Genomic DNA, 20,618 nt, shown 5'->3' on the forward strand with positions numbered 1-20,618 from the left:
ATTATCATTGAGAAGCCCTTAATGTCTCACTCTGAGGCTACGTGCTCATTTAAAAAAAGGGCATGTTGAAGATGCGTTTCCTGTTTTGGAACTTACCGTATTTACTCGCGAATAAGTAAATCGATCATAAAATCAGACTTGTATGCCTGTTCAAAAATACGACACTTACAGTACAGCGCAGTTACCAATTTCTTTTGCCACTTCACCGACGTTTAATTTCAGACCAGTTTCATATTTTCTTCTGATCGTAGATAAGGGACGCTCTTACAATAAAAGTGTATGAGGGGTGTAAGATGCACAAAATTACTGCTAACGTCAGTTTGGAATAGTGCGGGTATCACCGTGTGGTCACGTAGGCACAAAAGGCCGTGTGCCCCGTGGTTCCTCTCTCAGGTGGGCGTTAGCATATCGTGATCTCTTGGACCAATATCGTGAGTTTTCCGCATTCGACTTATACGACCGACATTATAAAATACCAGAAATTATACGTTAAAATCAAGCCTGACTTTTCCGCGAGTAAATACGGTAAGTGTGCCCAAATGATGTGATCTTCTTTTCGTAGCTAAGGTGAGGTTCATTTAGCTTGTGCTTTAATCGGCTTAATGGCTGCTTACTTCTAAAGTCTCAATCATGTTTTCCTTTGTTAAGATCGTTTTTCTGCACCAATCTTGCTTAAGACAGACCCTAATTAACGATGGCCTCTTTTGTAAGTCACCTTGGATAAAAGCGTTCGCTAAATGGACAAATGTAAATGTTATTACAGCTATTATTAATTATTATCATTCTAAGCCAACATTATGAATTCAGTCATTCAGACAGCACCGGGCATAATGCCAGTCTAGCACATGGCACAGAAATGAGCAGCGGTTCAGTCACATCAAGCAGACCCCCTTTTATATTCTGTTCTTTTTGTTTTTTTCTTTAGTATACAAAGCCAAACCCGCACACTAAAGAGCAGCCGCTTCAGAGTGCCGTCCCGTCCCAGTGCCGTACGTAGCTGGTTAGCTTTATTTACTTAAGTTAAATCTTACCATTGACCTCACATGAGTCCCAAAAGTATAAAATATCTCTGAAGAAACAAGTTCAATACAAAATATACAAGAAAAACTGTGGAGAAAAATATTGGGGGGGTTAACAGTCCATCGTCACGAGCTGCAAAATGAGATTTTTGAGGAGGGCTCTCGACGCCGTGGCGTATTATTCTGTACCAAATCTGAGCCGAAATGAGATGGTCCAACGAAAGGGGGCAGAGGGGGAGTCAAAAAAAACAAAAAAAAAAGTGGGTGGTCCAGCTTGAATGAAGCGATGTCAAGTAGTGTTGTCACGGATTGTCCTTTGGATTTCCAGAAAGCCGTGGAATGTGAAGAGAGCAGCGTCAGACTTCAATGGAGTTCACGTCGTTAAGGCTACGGTCAGGTCTAAGCTGATAAAGTGTTTCCGTTTGCTTTTTTAAATCACGTAGTTTAGCTTCTTGTGATTGGATGACACGTGTCCTCATGGAGCCAATCGTGGAAATAATAAAACAAAAGAAAAAGAATGTTTCAGCAGTTCACCCCCAAGCCCGTCCAGTGATCAGGGACCATGAGGAAGTACTTATCCATGGCTTCACAGAAGCGAGTCCTGTACAGCTCTGGGGAGACCACGGTGGGCATTTTGCCTGTGAATGAAAATTAAGAATTAAAAGTCATTACTTTGAAAGGCTTGAAACTGCTGATCAGACTGGAGCAGATGGCATTACTGAAAGCATTTGATGAGGTGCTACATGAGAACATGAGAGGGTGGGCATCAAACTAAAAGAAGTGGCAGTTCAGGGTGTAGATGGGTGCAGAATTGGCTCAGACACAGGTGGGTGATGGTGTGAGGAACCTCATCAGGATTAGGTGATGTTAAGAGTGGTGACCAGCAGGGGGCAGTGTGGGGGCTGCTGCTATTTTTTTTATTATTATTATTACCACCATGCTTATTTTAACTTCACCTGTTTGTTGTCTGGTACAAATCTTGTAATCGATATTTATCCCACTTCCTATTGTCCAAATGACTTGCAATTTTGCACACTTACTTCCGATGACAATGCATGAATCAACAATCAGTTTCACTAATTGATCAATTAATCCATGTGAATTAAGAAATGAAATTTTCATATGAAGAAGAGTTCACCAATAGATGGCGCTAGTAATGGGCAGAAATATTATACAATAGTTGGCTTTGGTATCAGTTAGAACATTTCATTCAAGAATATTTAAAACAATTTTCAAGACTAAAAAGTTTAAAATAATATATATATATATATATATATATAAATACTTTTGAAAACCACACTTATATTAAGTTAAAAAGTATACTAAAAAGTAAAACATAAGTCTCTCATACATCACTCGTAAAATAAAAGGTGGGCGCTTTTGCTAAGATTTTAAGAAAATGTTTTTTGAATGTTGATTGATGAAGAGCGCCTACACTTTTATTTTACGAGTGATGTATGAGAGACTTATGTTTTACTTTTTAGTATACTTTTTAACTTAATATAAGTGTGGTTTTTCAAAAGTATTTTTATACATATATATATTATTTAATGTATATAAATGATTCAGATAGGAATATAAGGAACAAGCTGGTTAAGTTGACAGATGATACCAAGATAGGTGGATTGGCAGATAATTTGGAATCCGTTATATCATCACAGAAGGACTTGGACAGCAGACAGGCTTGGGCAGATTTGTGGCAGATGAAATTTAATGTTAGGAAATGTAAAGAATTACACATAGGAAGTAAAAATATTAGTTTTGAATACACAATAGGCGGTCGGAAAATCGAGAGTACACCTTATGAGAAGGATTTAGGAGTCGTAGTGGACTCTAAGCTATCAACTTCCCAACAGTGTTCAGAAGCCATTAAGAAGGCTAACAGAGCATCAGGTTATATAGCGCCTTGATGTGTGGAGTACAAATCACAGGAGGTCCTGCTCAGCTTTATAACACACTGGTGAGGCCTCATCTGGAGTCCTGGGTGCAGTTTTGGTCTCCAGGCTACAAAAAGGACATCACAGCACAAGAGAAGGTCCAGACAAGAGCGACGAGGCTGATTATGGGGGCTACAGGGGATGAGTTATGAGGGAAGATGAAAAGAGCTGAGCCTATAAAGATGGTGAAGAGGAGACACAAATAAAGTGTTTCAAACAATGAAGGGAATTAGTGCAGTGGATCGAGATGTTAACTTTAAAATGAGTTCATCAAGAACACGGGGACACAGTTGGAAACTTGTGAAGGGTAAATTTTACCGAAACATTAGGAAGTTTTTCTTTACACAAAGAACGACAGACACTTGGAATAAGCGAGCAAGTCGTGTGGCGGACAATAACACGTTAGGGACTTTCAAAACTCGACTTGATGTTTCCTTGGAAGAAATAAGTGGAGAGGACTGGTGAGCTTTGTTGGGCTGAATGGCCTGTCCTCGTCTCGAGTGTTCTAATGTTTTAAACAACCACCAGCACTGACTTATCAAAGGAATGTCCTGCAAACCGACCTTCTACATTTATTTTAAACAGGAGAGTGGAATAGTCGACCAAAACAAAGCATACGACAGAATTCACCTGGACTTTCAACAAGACCTCGTCGTCCCACAAAACGGGAGAGAAAAGGCGTCTTCCCACCACAGGAATTTGGTTTTTAGGAATCAACGAGTGATGTACAGTAGGTCATGGGTGAGTTCAATCAATCAATCAACATTTATTTATATAGCACATATTCATACAAAAAAAATGTAGCTCAAAGTGCTTTACAAAATGAATAGAGAAATAGAAGACACAATAAAAGATAAACATAAGTCAACATTAATTAACATAGAATAAGAGTAAGGTCCGATGGCCAGGGTGGACAGAAAAACAAAAACTCCAAAGGCTGGAGAAAAAATAAAATCTGTAGGGGTTCCAGACCAAGAGACCGCCCAGTCCCCTCTGGGGGAGTTGGGGGTCCTTGGCCACTTTCGTGTCTTGCGTTCCCACGGCACAAAAACTGTAACCTTTATGCAAAATATCTCGTGTTTATGGGGAGCCACGTATTGTGCAGCATGGAGTCGGTTAGGAAGTTTTATGTGGTGTGAAGTGTGACGCGATCGGGAGTTCATGGAGGACTTGATCACTCGATGTGAGGTGAGCTGTGGAGTCGGCTAAGAGTAGTGCTGCCGTGTGAAGTCTGGCGAGATCGGGAGTTCATGGGGGGGGGACCTGCTGGTTTGATGAGGTGGATGGGATGGCGCGTCACGGACTCGGCTATGAAGAGTGAGGCGGCGCTGAGTGCCACACGATTGCTACGATGCAATGCATGTTGTGGTGCACCAGGGAATCAGCTAAGAAGAGTGATGGGATGCACAGGGCAACACACCATCCTCACCAGTAACTACTACCAGGTTTCTAAGATGGCGCCAGTGCTTGTTATCAACCAATCAGCACTAAGCTCCACCCACAATAGTTTCCTGGTTCAATGAAAAGTACAAACGCTCAAGTAGGTCCTAAAAATAATTCAAATTGCACCACACAACTATGAAAACTACGCCATCCTCAGCATGAAGAATGGAGGTGGCAGCAGCAGCAGGCTGTGGGGATGTAGCAGGGGTTGAAGGCTTGAGACGGAAATCAGAGAAGTAAAATACGGAGAAATCCTAGAGGAGACCCTGATAAAGTGAGCAAGAAAACGACGAGCCCACCAGGGAGACGCAGCAATGGCTTAACTCTTAAACTGCCACACCCCCTGGACGCCAAATACTTTTTTTGCTGCACTTTCTAAGGATACGTCACAATTCACCAAGAAAAAGTGAAATGTTAATGGAACGCCTATTTTTTTTCCATGCAAAGAGCATCACAATTACTGCAATACTGCCAATGAACTGTAAAAATAATGAAAAATCTACTGCAACAATCTCTTATGACATGTAGAAGGTGCGAGTGGCGCACGCCATTGATGACATTCAGTAAATCACAGAACCAACTGCACTTGAACTGGCTGCACACAGAGGCCAGCGCTGATGCCAGCAGGCTAGTCTAGAGCAGCGGCACAATCCCTGATTCGCTAGGGGGCGCCAGTGGTCACGAGCTGGCTGCGCAACGAATGTACGGCACGGACTGATCGGCTTTGACAGGCTGGCACATTGCACTGAGAGCTGAAAATAGCCAGTTCTGGCGGTTTAAGGGTTAAACTTTGGGTTACTGGTCGCCGCTGTACTGAAAGTCAAAGAATCGCGTACGGTTTGCAAAGTGTCTCATGATGGGTCGCCACGGGTAGTTTAGGCAATCGACACTGATCCGCCAAGGAGTGTCGCCGGCAGTTCACTGCCCTAAATCAGCCTTCGCTTTAAACTTAAGGTGACGACCCACCTACTTTGTCCAGCGACCAGCTGGCAGCTCCACGAATGTACGGCACCGACTGATCAGCTTCGACAGGCTGGCACACTGCACTGGGAACCAACCATAGCTGGTTGTGTTGGTTTAAGGGTTAAAAACGGTGACATGAATGCCCTGGAGGGGTCAAGTCCGAGTCCACATCTCCGTCTAGTTGAGCATTCGTGGCCGAACTTGAAGGCCGTTTTCCCACCCCACGATCACCATGACACTTGTCGGAGCTCGAGCAGTTAAGGGGGGACAATATCAGAGCCGAGGGAGTGAGAGACCCGAGCCCACCAACTCAAGGCTGTCATGGCCGTTCTCCACCACATACTGACTTGATGGCTGAACACTTGCAGTATGTGATCAATGATTTGGTGTTTCATATTTGTGATTAATTTAGACCAACATTTTAACTTTGACATGAAAGCATCTTTTTTTTCTTTTGTTAAAGAACCCAAATTAATGGATTCAATGTTGTATAACAAGAAAATGCAAAAACCTGAAGTGAATTGGAGTGAATTCTATTTATGGGTACTGTGTGGCACCAGCTGTGCCAAGGGTGTATGGCTTACTGAGCTAAAAACTGTAATTAGTGTTGAAAAGTTAACACTTTGTGCTTTTATCGTGCCAAGGCTGGACTGCAGCTGTGGAGGTTCTCTCACGTGTCCCAAATTGGGCCTGGCACCCTCATGAACTAATCCTATGCCCATCAGTGGCCAGCGTGCCAATCTACGTAATTCCAGCTGCTGGCGTCTGTCTGCTGACTGCTGGGTGCTTGCACGTGCTGTCAGTTGCCTACAAAGCCCAAGTCAGTCGTTTATATGTTGGTGCCCTATGTGCCAGCTTGGCCACTGACATTAAATGGAAAGCTAATTAAAACGAGTGCAGATGGCAGAGAATTCGGCGAGTGAAAATTCTGGCAGGTGATTGTGAGGATGAAGTCTTTTTTTTGAAGTTCTTTCCATGTAAATTCTCACGCACCAAATAACTGTTACAGATTTACCGTCATGGCAGACCGGTTCGGTTTCCCTTAAAGATGAGGTGTGGCTGCAATAGCAGTCCTGCCCTGTATGAGAGGGATGGCAGGTTGAGGCGTTTGGTGTGTGTGCTTGGCAAAGGAGCCAAAGCTACCATCTGCAGGATTAGGCCTGAATGCCACGAAGTCAGAATCCCTGCTAAATAAACGTGACGATGCCCAAGGACGGCCGGGGTTCAGCCCAGTTCATGGTAAGGACAGGCAGCCGCTTCCTCTTCCACTTCATACGTTTGTGGGGAACCAGCGGCAACGTCGTTAGTAGACATCTTCTGCTGCCAGCCTCTGAAGGTGGTATGGTGGTGCTACAGCATTTGGTGTGCCAAGGACTCAAAGGCTGCACATGTACGAGTACACACAAACACAAACACAAACACACACACACACGGCCAGGCCAAAGTTTCAGAACACTCTCCCATTCTTTTACTTAAACTTCAGTGAATAATTTGAAATGAGTCCAAAGGTAAGTGATAAACTGCCATAGGCTTAGAAACAAAAGAAAAGTTAAACTCAACAATTAAGTCATTTTCATATTTATGCAAAAAGGAACAAGTAAAGGGTTAACAACTGTGGCAGACGGCTGGGGGTCCTGGACAGCAGCAATACCTTCCCTGGGCCACGAGAGGGCAGCTGCCCTGGACTGTGTGGGGACCACGGGAGCAGAGCTTGGAATCTCATCCCTGTTGGGGCCCGTGGTCACCGCCAGGGGGTGCTCGGACAATCATGGAGCCCTGGAAGGCAGCACTTCCACCACACCAGGAAGTACTGCCGGAAGAAGATCAGGAAACAGCTGGAGCGCATCCGGGTGACGTATAAAATAGGCCGCCTCACTCCATGCAGGGAGCCAGAGTCGGGAGGATGAGGGCGGAGCTTGCAATGGGAGGAGTCGGAGGCGGCAGAGAGAAGGAGGAGGTCCAAAGAGACTGTATTATTGGTGGTTGGTGCACTGTTGTTGTGTTGTGCAGGTGCAGAGAAGAATAAAACGTGTGTATTTTCTTGGGAAATTCTGCGTCTGCCTGTTTGTGTCTGGGTCCGAATATTCCACACAACGTGCAGCTTTTCTGCAGCAATGGAGGTCAGCGAAGCCTTGAAAGTTGATGTCAGCAGTTCCGGCAGGTGTCCCAACTTTTGTTGATTACTTACAAGCCCTCTGAAGAATTATTTGGACACTATTAGACTTTGCGAAGCGGTACATCGGCATCATAATGCCAAGAAAAAGGCAACGAGCAAAGCAAGAGAGACAGACATGATAACCCTTGTGGCGGACGGCTGGGACACCCCATTTCCTGATCCATCTTCTACGCGGTGGTGTGCTGGGGAGGCAGCATAAAGAAGAGGGACGCCTCACACCTGGACAAACTGGTGAGGAAGGCAGGCTCTATTGTAGACACGGAGCTGGACAGTTTGACATCTGTGGCAGAGCGACGGGCGCTGAGCAGACTCCTGTCAATCATGGAGAATCCACTGACCAGGATCATCTCCAGACAGAGGAGCAGCTTCAGCGACAGACTGCTGTCACCATCCTGCTCCACTGACAGACTGAGGAGACCCCACACTATGTGACTCGGGGGGTAAACGTTAACATTATACAAAGTTATTGTCCGTTATACCTGCATTGTTATCACTCTTTAATTTAATATTGTTCTTTATCAGTATGCTGCTGCTGGAGTATGGGAATGTGGGATTAATAAAGTATCTATCTATCTATCTAATGGAAGCACCGGGAGAAGAGGAAATTTTCAGGGCAATGCCTCCCCCGGGACACGAGAGGGCAGCCCACCCAACTCACAGTGAGACCATGGGTATGGAGCTTGGAAGGTCAGCCCTGCTGGGGCCCGTGTCCACCACCAGGGGGCACACCTGTGTGCCAGAAGAAGATCCGAGTACCCTATAAAAGGGGCCGCCTCACTCCATTTGGAGAGCCAGAGTCTTGGAGGAGGTGGATGAAGCTTGCTGGGAGAGGAGTGAAGGCGGAAGAAGAAGACTGTGTTGGCTTATGTGCTGTGAGCATGGGGAACGGGGGAAAGCATTACACCCCACAGAAAATAAGAAAGTGTATGTGTGCTGGACAGTAATTGTGTCTGCTTGTCTGTGTCGGGTAGGGTGGATGGAACGCCCCCTGGTGGTCCACACCCTTTAAAGTGCAAGTCTTTTAAAGAAACTGCAAAGAAAGTGTCAGTGAATACAATTTCCTACAGCATCAAAAGGAACTTGGACACTAGAGTAAACCCCATTGTAGGACGCCATACTTGATGACCCCTTGGCTTTCTTTGAAATTTCTCTAAACAGTCTTTCTGTCCTCCTTTGTTCATTGCCTTTGTTCTTCTCACCATTATGATAGCAATATACAGTGCAGTATCGTCCAAATGACACTTCACAGGGTGTAGGGTTGGTAAGTAATCAGCAAAGGTTGGGACACCTGCAGGAATTGCTGACATCAACTTTCAAGGCTTCATTAACGTCCCTTGCTGCAGAAAAGTTGTAAGTTGCTAACCTGTTACTTGTTTCCCCAAAAGGTCTCTTCATGGGTTTTTCACACGTGGATGGCATGCTGGGGAGCAGGTGGGGGGCTTTGGTAATCGGTTTAATTACCGAGGTGATGTCACGTGTGAAATTGGGGAGACTGGCGACATTCAGTGGCAGAGAGAGGTCCTTCAGAGTGTTCTCATTACACATAATGTGCTTGAGAGAAAGAGAAAGAGAAACGTTGAATTATTAATTAGTTTAACATACCTTGACCACCCAATATTCCAGTTGACTTCACAACCATTTCCAATTTCTTATCCCATGTGAACGTCCGGATATAATCTTCAAAATGAAAAGAAAAGAAAATTGTACATTTTATATACATTGCATTTAAAGGATGGAAAAAGAAAATAATTACTGTTGTCAATTGTGCCTTCTTTTACTTGGCACGTGACAAACTGTTAACATTCAATGTCACATTCTAGCAGGATCTCAAGGTGCACGAGGGACATTCAGAAAGTTTCCGCACATTTATTTTTTTTAACTCTTTATTTATTAAGAATTTCAAAAACACAATGACATCACTTTTCTACGCCATCACCTCCCTTTGCGATGCAATTTTTCCCGCCGTCATACCAACTTTATAATGTATAGCGCGTTGCCACTGATGCACCGCTGCTTTCACATCATCATCACGTGGCTGCAGCTGGACGTCCGGAGCGATCTGCATCCGTCACACTAGTACGGCCATTTTTGAACATTTCAATCCACTCACAGACGACTCTACGAGAGACAACTTTATCCCCATACTGGGCTCACATGTGGAGCTCCTGGCACACAAAAAGCGTATAACAGAACACTGACCCTCTTTGGTGCAAATCTGTAAGTTTCTCAGCCATCTTCACCACCTCAAAAACAGCAGTGTGAATGCCCTGGAGGGGCCGAGTCCGAGTCCAAATCTCCGTCTAGTTGAGAATTTGTGGCCGAACTTGACGAAAGCCGTTTTTCCCCCCACGATCACCATGACAGTTGACGGAGCTCGAGCACTTTAGGGGGGGGGATAATATCAGAGCCGAGGGAGTGACAGACCTGAGGCCCACCAACTCAAGGCTGTCATGGCTACTCTCCACCATATACTGACTTGACGGCTGAACACTCACAGCAGGGGTGCCCAGCTCCGGTCCTGGAGGGCCGCAGTGGCTGCAGGTTTTCATTCTAACCCTTTTCCTAATTAGTGACCTGTTTCTGTTGCTAATTAGCTTCTTTGAGTTTGACCTTCTCTGTCGCTGTTGGGACGGCGAGAGACTGACGGGTGTGACTGGTTGACTGTAATGTGGCGTTAACTGGCGTAGGCCAAAGTGCAACTGCTCTTAAATTCTCGGACGTGGCACATGAAACGTCAACTCTACTGAGCATTCACACGTAACTTCAGCGGACTTGCTTCGTGGGACTGCTCCGGTGGCCTCTTCGACTTGCGGCATCCGACACTTGTGCCGGTACGGTGGGTTCAAAAAGTATTCAGACACCCTGCACTTTCAGCACACTCCACCGTGCGCAGATTTCATTTTAAATGGGTAAAGTTGGCATTTCTGCCCATCAGCAGGGATCGGCTCTGAGCCCTTTCTTATTTGCAGTGGTGATGGACAGGCTGACAGACGAGATTAGACAGGAGTCCCTGTGGACTGTGATGTCTGCTGATGACATTGTGATCTGTAGCGAGAGTTGGGAGCAGGTTGAGGAGACCCTGGAGAGGTGGAGATATGAGAGGAGAGGAATGAAGGGCAGTAGGACCACCAAGACAGAATACATGTGTGTAAATGAGATGGAGGTCAGTGGGATGGTGAGGATGAGGGAGTAGAGTTGGATAAGGTGGAGGAGTTTAAATACTTGGGATCAACAGTACAGAGTAACAAGGATTGTGGAAGAGAAGTGAAGAAGAGAGTGCAGGCAGTGTGGAGTGGGTGGAGAAGAGTGTCAGGAGTGATTTGTGACAGACGGGTATCACCAAGAGTGAAAGGGAAGGTCTACAGGACGGTAGTGAGACCAGCTATGTTATATGGGCTGGAGACGGTGGCACAGGAGACAGAGCTGGAGGTGGCAGAGTGAAAGATGCTAAGATTGGCATTGGATGTGACGAGGATGGACAGGATTAGAAATGAGGACATTAGAGGGTCAGCTCAGGTTTTGAGATAAAGTCAGAGAGGTGAGATTGCGTTGGTTTGGACATGTGCAGAGGAGAGATGAGCGGTATATTGGGAGAAGGGTGCTAAGGATAGAGCTGCTATGTAAGAGGAGAAGAGGAAGGCCTAAGAGAAGGTTTATGGATGTGGTGAGGAAGGACATGCAGGTGATGGGTGTGACAGAGCAAGATGATGAGGACAGGAAGATATGGAAGAAGATGATCCACTGTGGCAACAGGAACAGCTGAAAGAAGAAGTCAACACTTAATATCCCATGTTTTCAAAAAGGATTGTAAATGTATTAAAAGTCATTCCTAGACGTACTCAGCCCCTTAATTCAGCACTTTGTAGAAGGCAGTAGTCATAGCTTCACATCTTCTTGGGTGAGCTCCTGTAAGCTTTGCACACCTGATCCCATTCCTCCTGGCAGGTCCTGTCAAGCTCCGTTAGCCTGGGCGAGAAGCGTCTGTAAAGTGTCGTCTTCAGGTCTCTCCTCACACGTCCTATGGAGTTTGGATTGGACACTCGGGCGTCGTTCAGGCCGGGTGCCCCAGTCTCTGTGGCAGGTTTTCTTCAAGGACCTCTCTGCAGTTGGCTGCAGTCACCCATCCCTCAGGTGTGCCCAGTCTGCCTGTGCCAGCACCCCCACAGCATGATGCTATACCACTGTGCCTCACTGTAACATGGTATTAGGCTGGCGATGAGCAGTGCCCGCTTGGTCTTCACCAGACATAGTGCTTGGAGTTTTGTGCAAACAGTTCAGTTTTGGTCTCATCAGACCAGACAGTCTTTGTCCTCCTGTTCTGAGTCCTTCACTGTCATAAGGTTGTTACTCAAGAGGGGCTTCCATCGACCATAAACACCTGCTCTATTGAGTGCTGCTGAGACAGTTGGCCTTCCAACAGCAGAAGACATCCGAGGCTCAGTTAGAGTAACCCTTGGGTTGCTGGTCTCCTTCCTGACCAAGACCCTAATTGCCCCGATACTCGGTTTGGCTGAATAGCAAACTTTAAGGGGGAGTCCTGGTGGTGCCAAACTTTTACTATGTCATGTCACAATTATTGTGACCACTGGGCTCCTGGGAACACTCAGAGCTTCAGAAATGTTTTTATCTCCTTGCCCTGATCTCTGCTTGTCATCACATTTTGATCGTGGGGGGAGTTCCTTGGATTTCATGGCTTGTTTATTTTTTCCCCTGACATGCAGTGTGAATTGGGGGGCGGACTTCTGTACGCAGGTCCACGTGTGCCATTCTAAACGATGTCCAGTCGACTCATTTGGCCACAGGTGGACTCCAGTCAAGTTCTAGAAACATCTCAAGGAGAACTGAAGCAAACAGGAGGCACCTCAGCACACAACAAAGGGTCTGAATGCTTCTAGGAACGAAAGACTTCAGATTGGGAGTTTAACTAAACTTGCAGACCTTTCTGAACCAAAATGAAGTAGCACATTTCTCAAGGTCATTGCGCGAGGTAGAGGCAGCCGAGTGGGTTGAGTGGGGAAGCCATCATCTCTACGTAACGCGCCTTCTGGACGCACTTCAGCATGCCTCCTAACGGTGACGTCCCAAATCGGAAAACAATTCTAAATTTAGACAGAGGGGTCCAACATTGAACAGAAAATCTGCAGGCTGTCCTCGGACTGTACAAACACCAGAAAACATCCAAGCTGTAAGGGTATCCATTCTGCAGTCTGCTAGACATTCAGCGCGTTTCTGCCTTAGGCATTTCCAACACGTCTTTGATTTTGCATGAGGACCTTCATCTCCATCCATGCAACATGATGGCAGTGCAGGAACTCACTGAGAGAGACTGGGAGAGCCGTAGAGAGTTGTGTGCGCCAACATCCTGCAAACCGTTCATCGAGATGCCATCGTCATGTGACATCAGCGACGAGGCACATTTCCATTTGAATGATTACGTGAATACACCCTGCGGTGGGCTGGCACCCTGCTCGGGGTTTGTTTCCTGCCTTGCGCCCTGTGCTGGCTGCGATTGACTCCAGCAGACCCCTGTGACCCTGTAGTTAGGATATAGCGGTTTGGATGATGGATGGATGGTTGCATGAATAAGCAAATAGTCCGCTATTGGGCTGAAACCAACGCTCGTGAACTTCAGAGTTCGGTGAGCACACTTATTGCAGTTCGGTGCGCCGTGGCAGAATTTACCATTGTAGGCCCTTATTTATTTTGAGCAACGGTCACCGTCACTTCAGAACGACGTGACATTGAAATGCTGGAGAACTGGAAGAAATGGATGTGGTGGATGCCTGGAGCGATGGCTCATACGACCTGCGCGAAGATCCATGCAAGTTTTGTGGGAGATGTTTCCGGTAGAAGCTGTCGGGTGGCCTTTATATTCGCCTGATCTCGCTCCGTGCGATTTCTTCTTGTCTCAAGTCGAAGGTCTACACACACCAACCTCAAAACCTCGAAGCCCTCAATGACACTACTTGCCACAAAATCGCCCCTTGAAATGGCTGAACGAGTCATGTGAGCGTTCAGAAAATGTCTTGAAGAGTGTATCACAAATGATGGCCACCATCTTAAAGACATCATTTTTAAAACACAGTGAAAACAAACATCTATCTGGAATTCCCTTTTTTGTTTCGTACTGAAATGCATTTGATCTCGTAGCGTTTTTGTAGAATAAACGTTTGAAATGCGCTACTTCTCGTTGGCTCACCCTGTATGTTCTCACTTTGTCATTCCAGGTCATTAAGTGCGAACAGACTGGCAGATGTTCTCATCATTTCACATTAAGCCCACAGACAACAGAATAAAGTGAAGTGCTCTGAACCCCGGCTGGGGTGGTGGGTGCCATTGTTCTTCTTTTTGTTTTCAGATTGTCACAGGGCTCATTTGGTGATTTTATTACTGGAGTCCTTTGAAAAATGTTAGGGCGGCTAAGCTAGCAATAAATTCACATTTTTCCCTAGTTACTATTTAAAATTATTCTAAAATAATAACAACTCCATATTGTAAACGCAAGAAGAAACGGAAATCAGGGTGGTAGAGCCAGCCAACAGCGACTCGTTTACATAACCTTTTCTCTGCTCTAATTATTCTGACTATAAAGACAAGAATTCATCACATCACTCTGATTTACATGCAGCCCGCTCTGCTCAGCCACCAAAATAAATATTCCCTTATGATAACAAAACCCGTTGCCACGCTCTTAAAGGCCCCACTGTCATCCATGTTTAAGGTTTGCTTCCAAAAAAGAAAAAGACTGTTTACCTTTCCAAAACCTGTCAGACATTGGAGTGCGTTACATTTAGTCGTAATATAACGTTCACAGGAGTGGGAGCTAATTGATGGGGGACGAGACGGGGGATACAACCCTGGACAAAGTGCTGCAGAGAGTGTGGAGGCATCACTTGAGAAATGAAGGAGATTCAACAGCGCAGGTCTCAGGACAATACAGAACATGCACAGTAGTCCTGTCTGCGCCTCGACCATCAACAACAAATCAAATCAAATTAATAATATACTGAACGATTCTAATAAAAGTAAAGCTGAATAAATCGGACTTTGCAGCGGCATGAATAAAAGATAAAGTACTATTTCTGGTTAGTGGAAATAACTCAAACATTGATAGAAATCTATGTTTTGTACCCAATACTTACAGTAGAACCTCTGGTCACAAACGTTTCCGAACACGTACAAATCGGGTTACGATCAAAAAGTTTGCCAAAATTTCGCATCTGTTCACGACCACATGCTCTGGCGGCGAACAAAAACACTGGCGGCCAGTTTCCCTTCCAGTTCGTACGCGCCAATGATCTTCCATTCTCCGTTTCCCATTTCCTTTTGTTTGCGTATACAGGGCCTAACAAAGACGACGCACGTGTTCAGTCTCTCCCTGTACTGTACATCATTCTCGGTCAGACGTGCGTTCATTTGCGGTGAACTCTTTGTGCTCTTCAGTATTTCGTGTGCTTTTCTGCATTCATTTTGAAATTAACCACGGCCTCTAAGCAAGTAAAGAGTGGTAGTGTTGGTGAGAAGAAAGGTTCAAAGAAAATTGAAATCCAATTAAAGAAAGAAATCATTGAAATGTATGAGCGTGGCGTTCGTGTTACTGATCTTGCCGCCGAGTACAAGAAGTTAAAATCAACGTAAGGGTCTAGCGCGAACTCCTGCAATTTTAATTTTCTCTGTTGTTCAAGGTTTTTACATTTAGGTTACTGTGCATTCTATGGTATAATTAACTATTTTTGTGCTTAAAAATCTTTAAAAAAATATATTTACATACAGTTCGTACGGTCTGAAATGGATTAATCGTATTTACATACAGGGTGGTCCAGATCTAATTATGCAGATCCAGATCGTCTAGATGACCGGGATTTTTTGGGTGATTTTCTATGTGATAAACTTAATAAGTTAGATAGATAGATAGATAGATAGATAGATAGATAGATAGATAGATAGATAGATAGATAGATACTTATAGCGTAATAAAAATTGCATAATTAGATCTGGACCACCCTATACAATCTTATGGGGAAATTACGTTCGGGTCGCGACCAAATAGGGTCCCGTCCAGACTTTTGGAATGAATTATGGTCGTGACCCGAAGTACCACTGTATATGCAAAATACGTGAAAGCAGCTCACGTTATCGCGTTTACACACACAGACATAACTCCAAGAAACGGTATTTTCGGACTCAGGGAGGTCTAAAACGTCGAGATTCATCAGAATCTCGGGGTCGAATTTTTTAATGATTACTATACTTTCTCTGTACTTCATATGCAAGAAAAAAGTAAAGTTAAATAAATTGGACTCTGCAGCTGCATGAATAAAAGGTTAGCGGAAATAGCCTAACAGTTGATAGAAATCTACGTTTTGTACCTTATACTTGTAAGCAAAATTTGGATGACCGAAGTGAAAGCGAACTCAAGTTATCCTGTTTGCACACGCACACACATATAATTCCAAAAATGGTATTTCCGGACACAGGACAGTCATAAACGTTGAGATTCATCAAAATCTTGAAATGGAATTTTTGGAAGATTCCAGTACTTCCCCTTTACTTTGGATACGAGAAAGTAAAAACCAGTAAATGAAAAGTAATCAAAATTAAGCAGAAGAGAATTTTTTCGGAGAGTTTGATGTTCTCCTTCGTATCCGTGGAATTTCCTTCAGTTGAGACTGCCCTGACCTGAGACCCCACCTGTAACATCTTTGATTTTTGAATTTTCTTATTCATAACATTTTCCACTCACCAATGATCCCCACCACGAGCTCGTCTGAAGTGTCGTCCCTGCCCACCAGCAGAGAGTAGTCGATGATGAGGTGACTGGAGAGGAAGTACGCGTCGCTGTGGATGGAGGCCCGCAGCACAGACTTGCAGTGGGAGCGGATGTACAGAGGGTTGTCCCGCACCAACTTGAGCAGATTTTCGTCCAGCAGTACTACATCACAGCTCTCTTTCCCAGAGTCGGTCTTCACATTTCGGTTTCGCAGAGATCCTTTAAGGTCAAATACCTAAGAAGAAGGGAGGAGATGAGCGGCAATTACAAACTATAACTAAACTGAAAAACGTAAAAAGGAAACAGCAGCCGTATATATATCTCTTACCTGTGCCATTTTGCGACCATAGAAAAGGTTCTCCATAACAAGCAAGTCCAGTTTCTTCTCTGTGTTGTTCTGAGAATTTTTGTAGCCGATTCGATAAACTCCGAGGATCTTAGCGAGTGCCGTTGGTCTCTGAGGGCAACACAGAAAGAAGCAAACATTAACACCCGGTCAGCCACTGTTGCTTTTAACCTAACGAGTTAATTACTGTCGTCTTTCTTTTCTTTATCGGATTCTCGCTATAATGGCAACGACTTTGGCACATTTTGATATTTCTTTATAAAGCTTGATTTGTATATAAATAATGTCTTTGAATCCTATGAACAATTACACTCCAAATGTAGCTTCCCATCAACACAATGTTCCCACAATCTCCAAATTAGAAACTTTGCTAAGCGAAATCTGCCCAGTTCTCCTCACCTCCCACCTATTTCTATTCCAGAAGAGTTAGTGATCAGTCTTGGGGAGTCCGACAGGCACTTCTATAATATATAAAAACATTTTTAAGTCCCCATCCTTTTAAAGATCCCAGAGTACAGAGTCAACATGTCAGACACGGAGTGGAAGGCAGCCATGCACAGAATTCACTCGAGCTCCATATGTGCAAAACATTCAAATATTCAACTTAAAATCTTTTATTGAGCGCATCTCTCTCATTTCAAATCATCCAAAATGTTTCCAGGGCAAAATCCAACCTGCGAATGTTGCACTGGGCCAGGTGTTTAGGGAGGCGAGTACCACATTAACAACGTTCTGGACCAAAATCTTTAAATGCCTGTCAGACAGCCTCGGTGTCACAATCCCTCCTGACCCATTAACAGCTGTGTTTGGGGGGCTCACAGGGGGGCTTAAAGTGGAGAAGGAGAAGCAAACTGTAATGGCCGTTACTTCTCTATTAGCATGTAGACTTGTCTCACTCATCTGGAAGAATCCTAACTCACCTCGATTAAGTCAGTAGGGTAACTGATGTTATACAGTGGATACACAAAAGAATCCCCCCTTCGAAATATTCCCATTTTTTTTTTTGCTTTACAGCCTTAAATGAAAACACAAACCAATATGTCTTCCCAGCTTTACTTACTCTACACGTCAAAGATATCACAGCTACAGTTCAGAAAAATTATAAAAAATCAAAAATAAGAAATACTGAGATTAATAAAGGACACCCACCCCCCCCCCACCCCCTTAAACTCAGTCAGGTGTCAGTGCCCACCATTTCCATTGCGGTTACTGGTTTCCTTCCACCTGTGCTCAGTTGTAATGAGTGTGATTAGTGAAGCTGTTCCTGGTCCATTCATTCCCTTCCTTGGTAGTACAACTGACTGCCAACACCTGACTATGGGTGACAAACCACTTTCAAAAGATCTCAGGGACAGAGTTTTGGACAGACATAACGCAGGAGATGGAGACAAAAACATCTCAAAGGCTTTATCAATCCCAAGGATCCCATTAAAGTCCATCATAAAGAAGAGTTTGGTACTACTAGGACCCTCCAAACTGGATGGAAGAGCAAGGAGGAAACTGGTAAGAGAGGCTACTGAGAGGCCAATGGCCACTTTGAAGGAGTTACAGGATCTGAGGGCACAGAGTGGTCATTAATGGTGTGCATGTGACAACAATTTGACAAGCACTCCACAATTGTGACTTGTTCAGGAGGGTCGCACTTCTCAAGAAAGGCCACATTAAGGCTCGTTTGAGCTTTCCCAGAATGCACCTTGAAGATTCTGATGCCAAGTGGAAAAAGGTCTTCTGGTCAGATGAGACCAAAATTAAACTAATTGGCCTCAACACCAAACGGTCCACCAATGCAGCTCACCATTCACAACACACCATACCCACAGTACAACATGGAGGGGGCAGCATCCTGTTGTGGGAGGCCTGGGGCTCTCGTTAGGGTAGAAGGACAAATGGATGGGGGAAAAATACCATCAAATTCTTGAGGAAAAACCTGCTACCCTCTGCCAGAAAGCTGAAGACGGGCAGAATGTTCACCTTTCAACACGCCAACGACCCGAAGCACACAGCAAAATGGACCACACGGTGGCTCAAGGAGAAAAAAGTGAATGTCCTGGTGTGGCCAGTCAGAGTCCAGACCTAAACCACAGTGAAAATCTGTGGAAAGATCTGAAGATAGCAGACCACCAACACTCACCACTCAATGTGACCGAACTTGGAGAGTTAAACTGTAAAGACGTGTGGGGGGCAAATATTGAGTGGGCTCAGTCTGGGTGTGCAAAGCTGATAGAGAAGAATCAACAGAGTCAAGGCTGGCATTAAAGCAAAAGGGGGGGGTCAACAAAATGACATGGGGGTCCTTTATTAATCTCAGTAGATCTTGTTTTTGATTTAATATAATTTTTCTGAACTGTAGCTGTGATGTCTTTTACTTGGATGTTAGAAGAAATATTAATTTGTGTGTTTTCATTGAAGGCCGTAAAGCAAAAAAAAAAAAATGGGAATACTTCGAAGGGGGGGATTCTTTTCTCTGGGGTGGGCTGGCGCCCTGCCCGGGGTTTGTTTCCTGCCTTGTGCTCTGTGTTGGCTGGGATTGGCTCCAGCAGACCCCCATGACCCTGTAGTTAGGATATAGCGGGTTGGATAATGGATGGACGGATTCTTTTCTATACCCACTGTATATTATCTGAAACTGTACAAAATCCTAATTCTCACTTAAGAGTATCCACACAGAACTTGCTGAAAACCTGGCAGGACTTCATCAATAACATTTTACAATAAGCCTTTATCCTTCCTCTCTTGAAGACTGTCAGTTGTTTCACTCGGGCTGTTGGCCTTCCTCTCTTTCTCATGGGTGGGTGTTGATTTCAGTTTGGTTTTGTGAAGTTTGACTTGACTGTATGGAACGTTATATCCTTTTCATAAATTCAATAAAAGGTTGATTTTTCAATTTTGAGGTCACTTGAGGTGGTCTACCTGGAGGAGTGCGATCAACTTGCCACCATTCAGGTGTGTGAAGCTTCTAGAGGCCCACTTAGCAAAACAGAGATGACGGGTCTGAATACTTCTAGGAATGACAGATTTCAGTTTTTGATTTTGAATAAATTTGCAACCCTTTCTGAAAACATGTCGTCACTTTGTCATTATGGGTTATCGAGTGTAGCTGGGTGGGCAAAAACGACAAACATATCCATTTAAAATGAAACCCACACAACACAGTGAAGTGCACAGAAAGTGAAGGGGTCCCGAGTATCTGCAGAATCCCCTGTAGGTAACTGATGAATGGGCAGTTTGAAATCAAAGCAGGGGCTGATGGCCGTACAGCTGCTTCAGGGTGCTACAGTGAGGTTTGGGGAATATGGCTGAGGGTTTACTTTTGGACAGAGAACTATCTGACTGTTTCTTTGCTTTCTGAACTTTCCTTTAGGAATGTGCATGACTGCACCATTTAACTGAAGGGACTGCAAAGAAACCTTACAAGCAGAGAAGACGATCAGGTAAAATCCACACGTTTGGGTTGGGGCGAGCGTAGAATCACCAGTCCTACTAACTTCACGTCTTTGGGATGACACCAACACGGACACAATGACAACGTCCTTAGCAGGAGGACAACGGACACGAGCTCTGATCTCCTCACTGCGAGGCAGCAGCACTACCACTGTGCCACCCTTAAGACCCCGGTGTATATTAAGAACTCAGGTAACGGGCATGAGACTTGCTGTGCCATCAGAAATGTGTCTTGATTTTGACTATGGCCATTGCCAGCTTGAGTGTCAGCCCTGATAACTTTTCTTGTAATGATTTTCTGCTGATATTGTAAGATTGTTACAGTTTGACAAGTAGTCCGAACTGTCAAAACTCCTAACTGCCAGGATTTATAACCTGAATAAAAATAATAATAATTCGGGTGAAGATGCTTCAGCTTATAACATTTTTAGCTGCTCACTGCACTGGCTAATTAACAACACATCACCTGGAGAGAATCCAACCTGTTTCTGCATCCCTTTTTTAGTAGGAGGACATAGGGTTG

General features: G+C 44.6%; 1 protein-coding gene across 5 annotated transcripts in view; it reads right to left on the minus strand.

The window, feature by feature from the left end:
- Positions 1–406: 406 nt before the first annotated feature.
- The window catches only part of pikfyve (phosphoinositide kinase, FYVE finger containing), a 163,411-nt gene continuing 143,199 nt past the window's right edge, over positions 407–20,618 (minus strand). For all 5 annotated transcript variants that reach the window (XM_039755300.1, XM_039755302.1, XM_039755298.1 and 2 more), the window contains 4 exons: positions 16,637–16,765; positions 16,282–16,543; positions 9,141–9,215; positions 407–1,657 (listed from right to left, as the gene is read on the minus strand). In XM_039755300.1, coding sequence (XP_039611234.1) covers positions 1,542–1,657; positions 9,141–9,215; positions 16,282–16,543; positions 16,637–16,765 — 582 coding nt within the window. In that variant the 3' untranslated portion in view covers positions 407–1,541. The remainder of the gene's footprint in view (positions 1,658–9,140; positions 9,216–16,281; positions 16,544–16,636; positions 16,766–20,618) is intronic.

The sequence above is a fragment of the Polypterus senegalus genome, chromosome 6, assembly GCF_016835505.1.
Source record: "Polypterus senegalus isolate Bchr_013 chromosome 6, ASM1683550v1, whole genome shotgun sequence".
Classification (NCBI taxonomy): Eukaryota; Metazoa; Chordata; class Cladistia; order Polypteriformes; family Polypteridae; genus Polypterus; species Polypterus senegalus.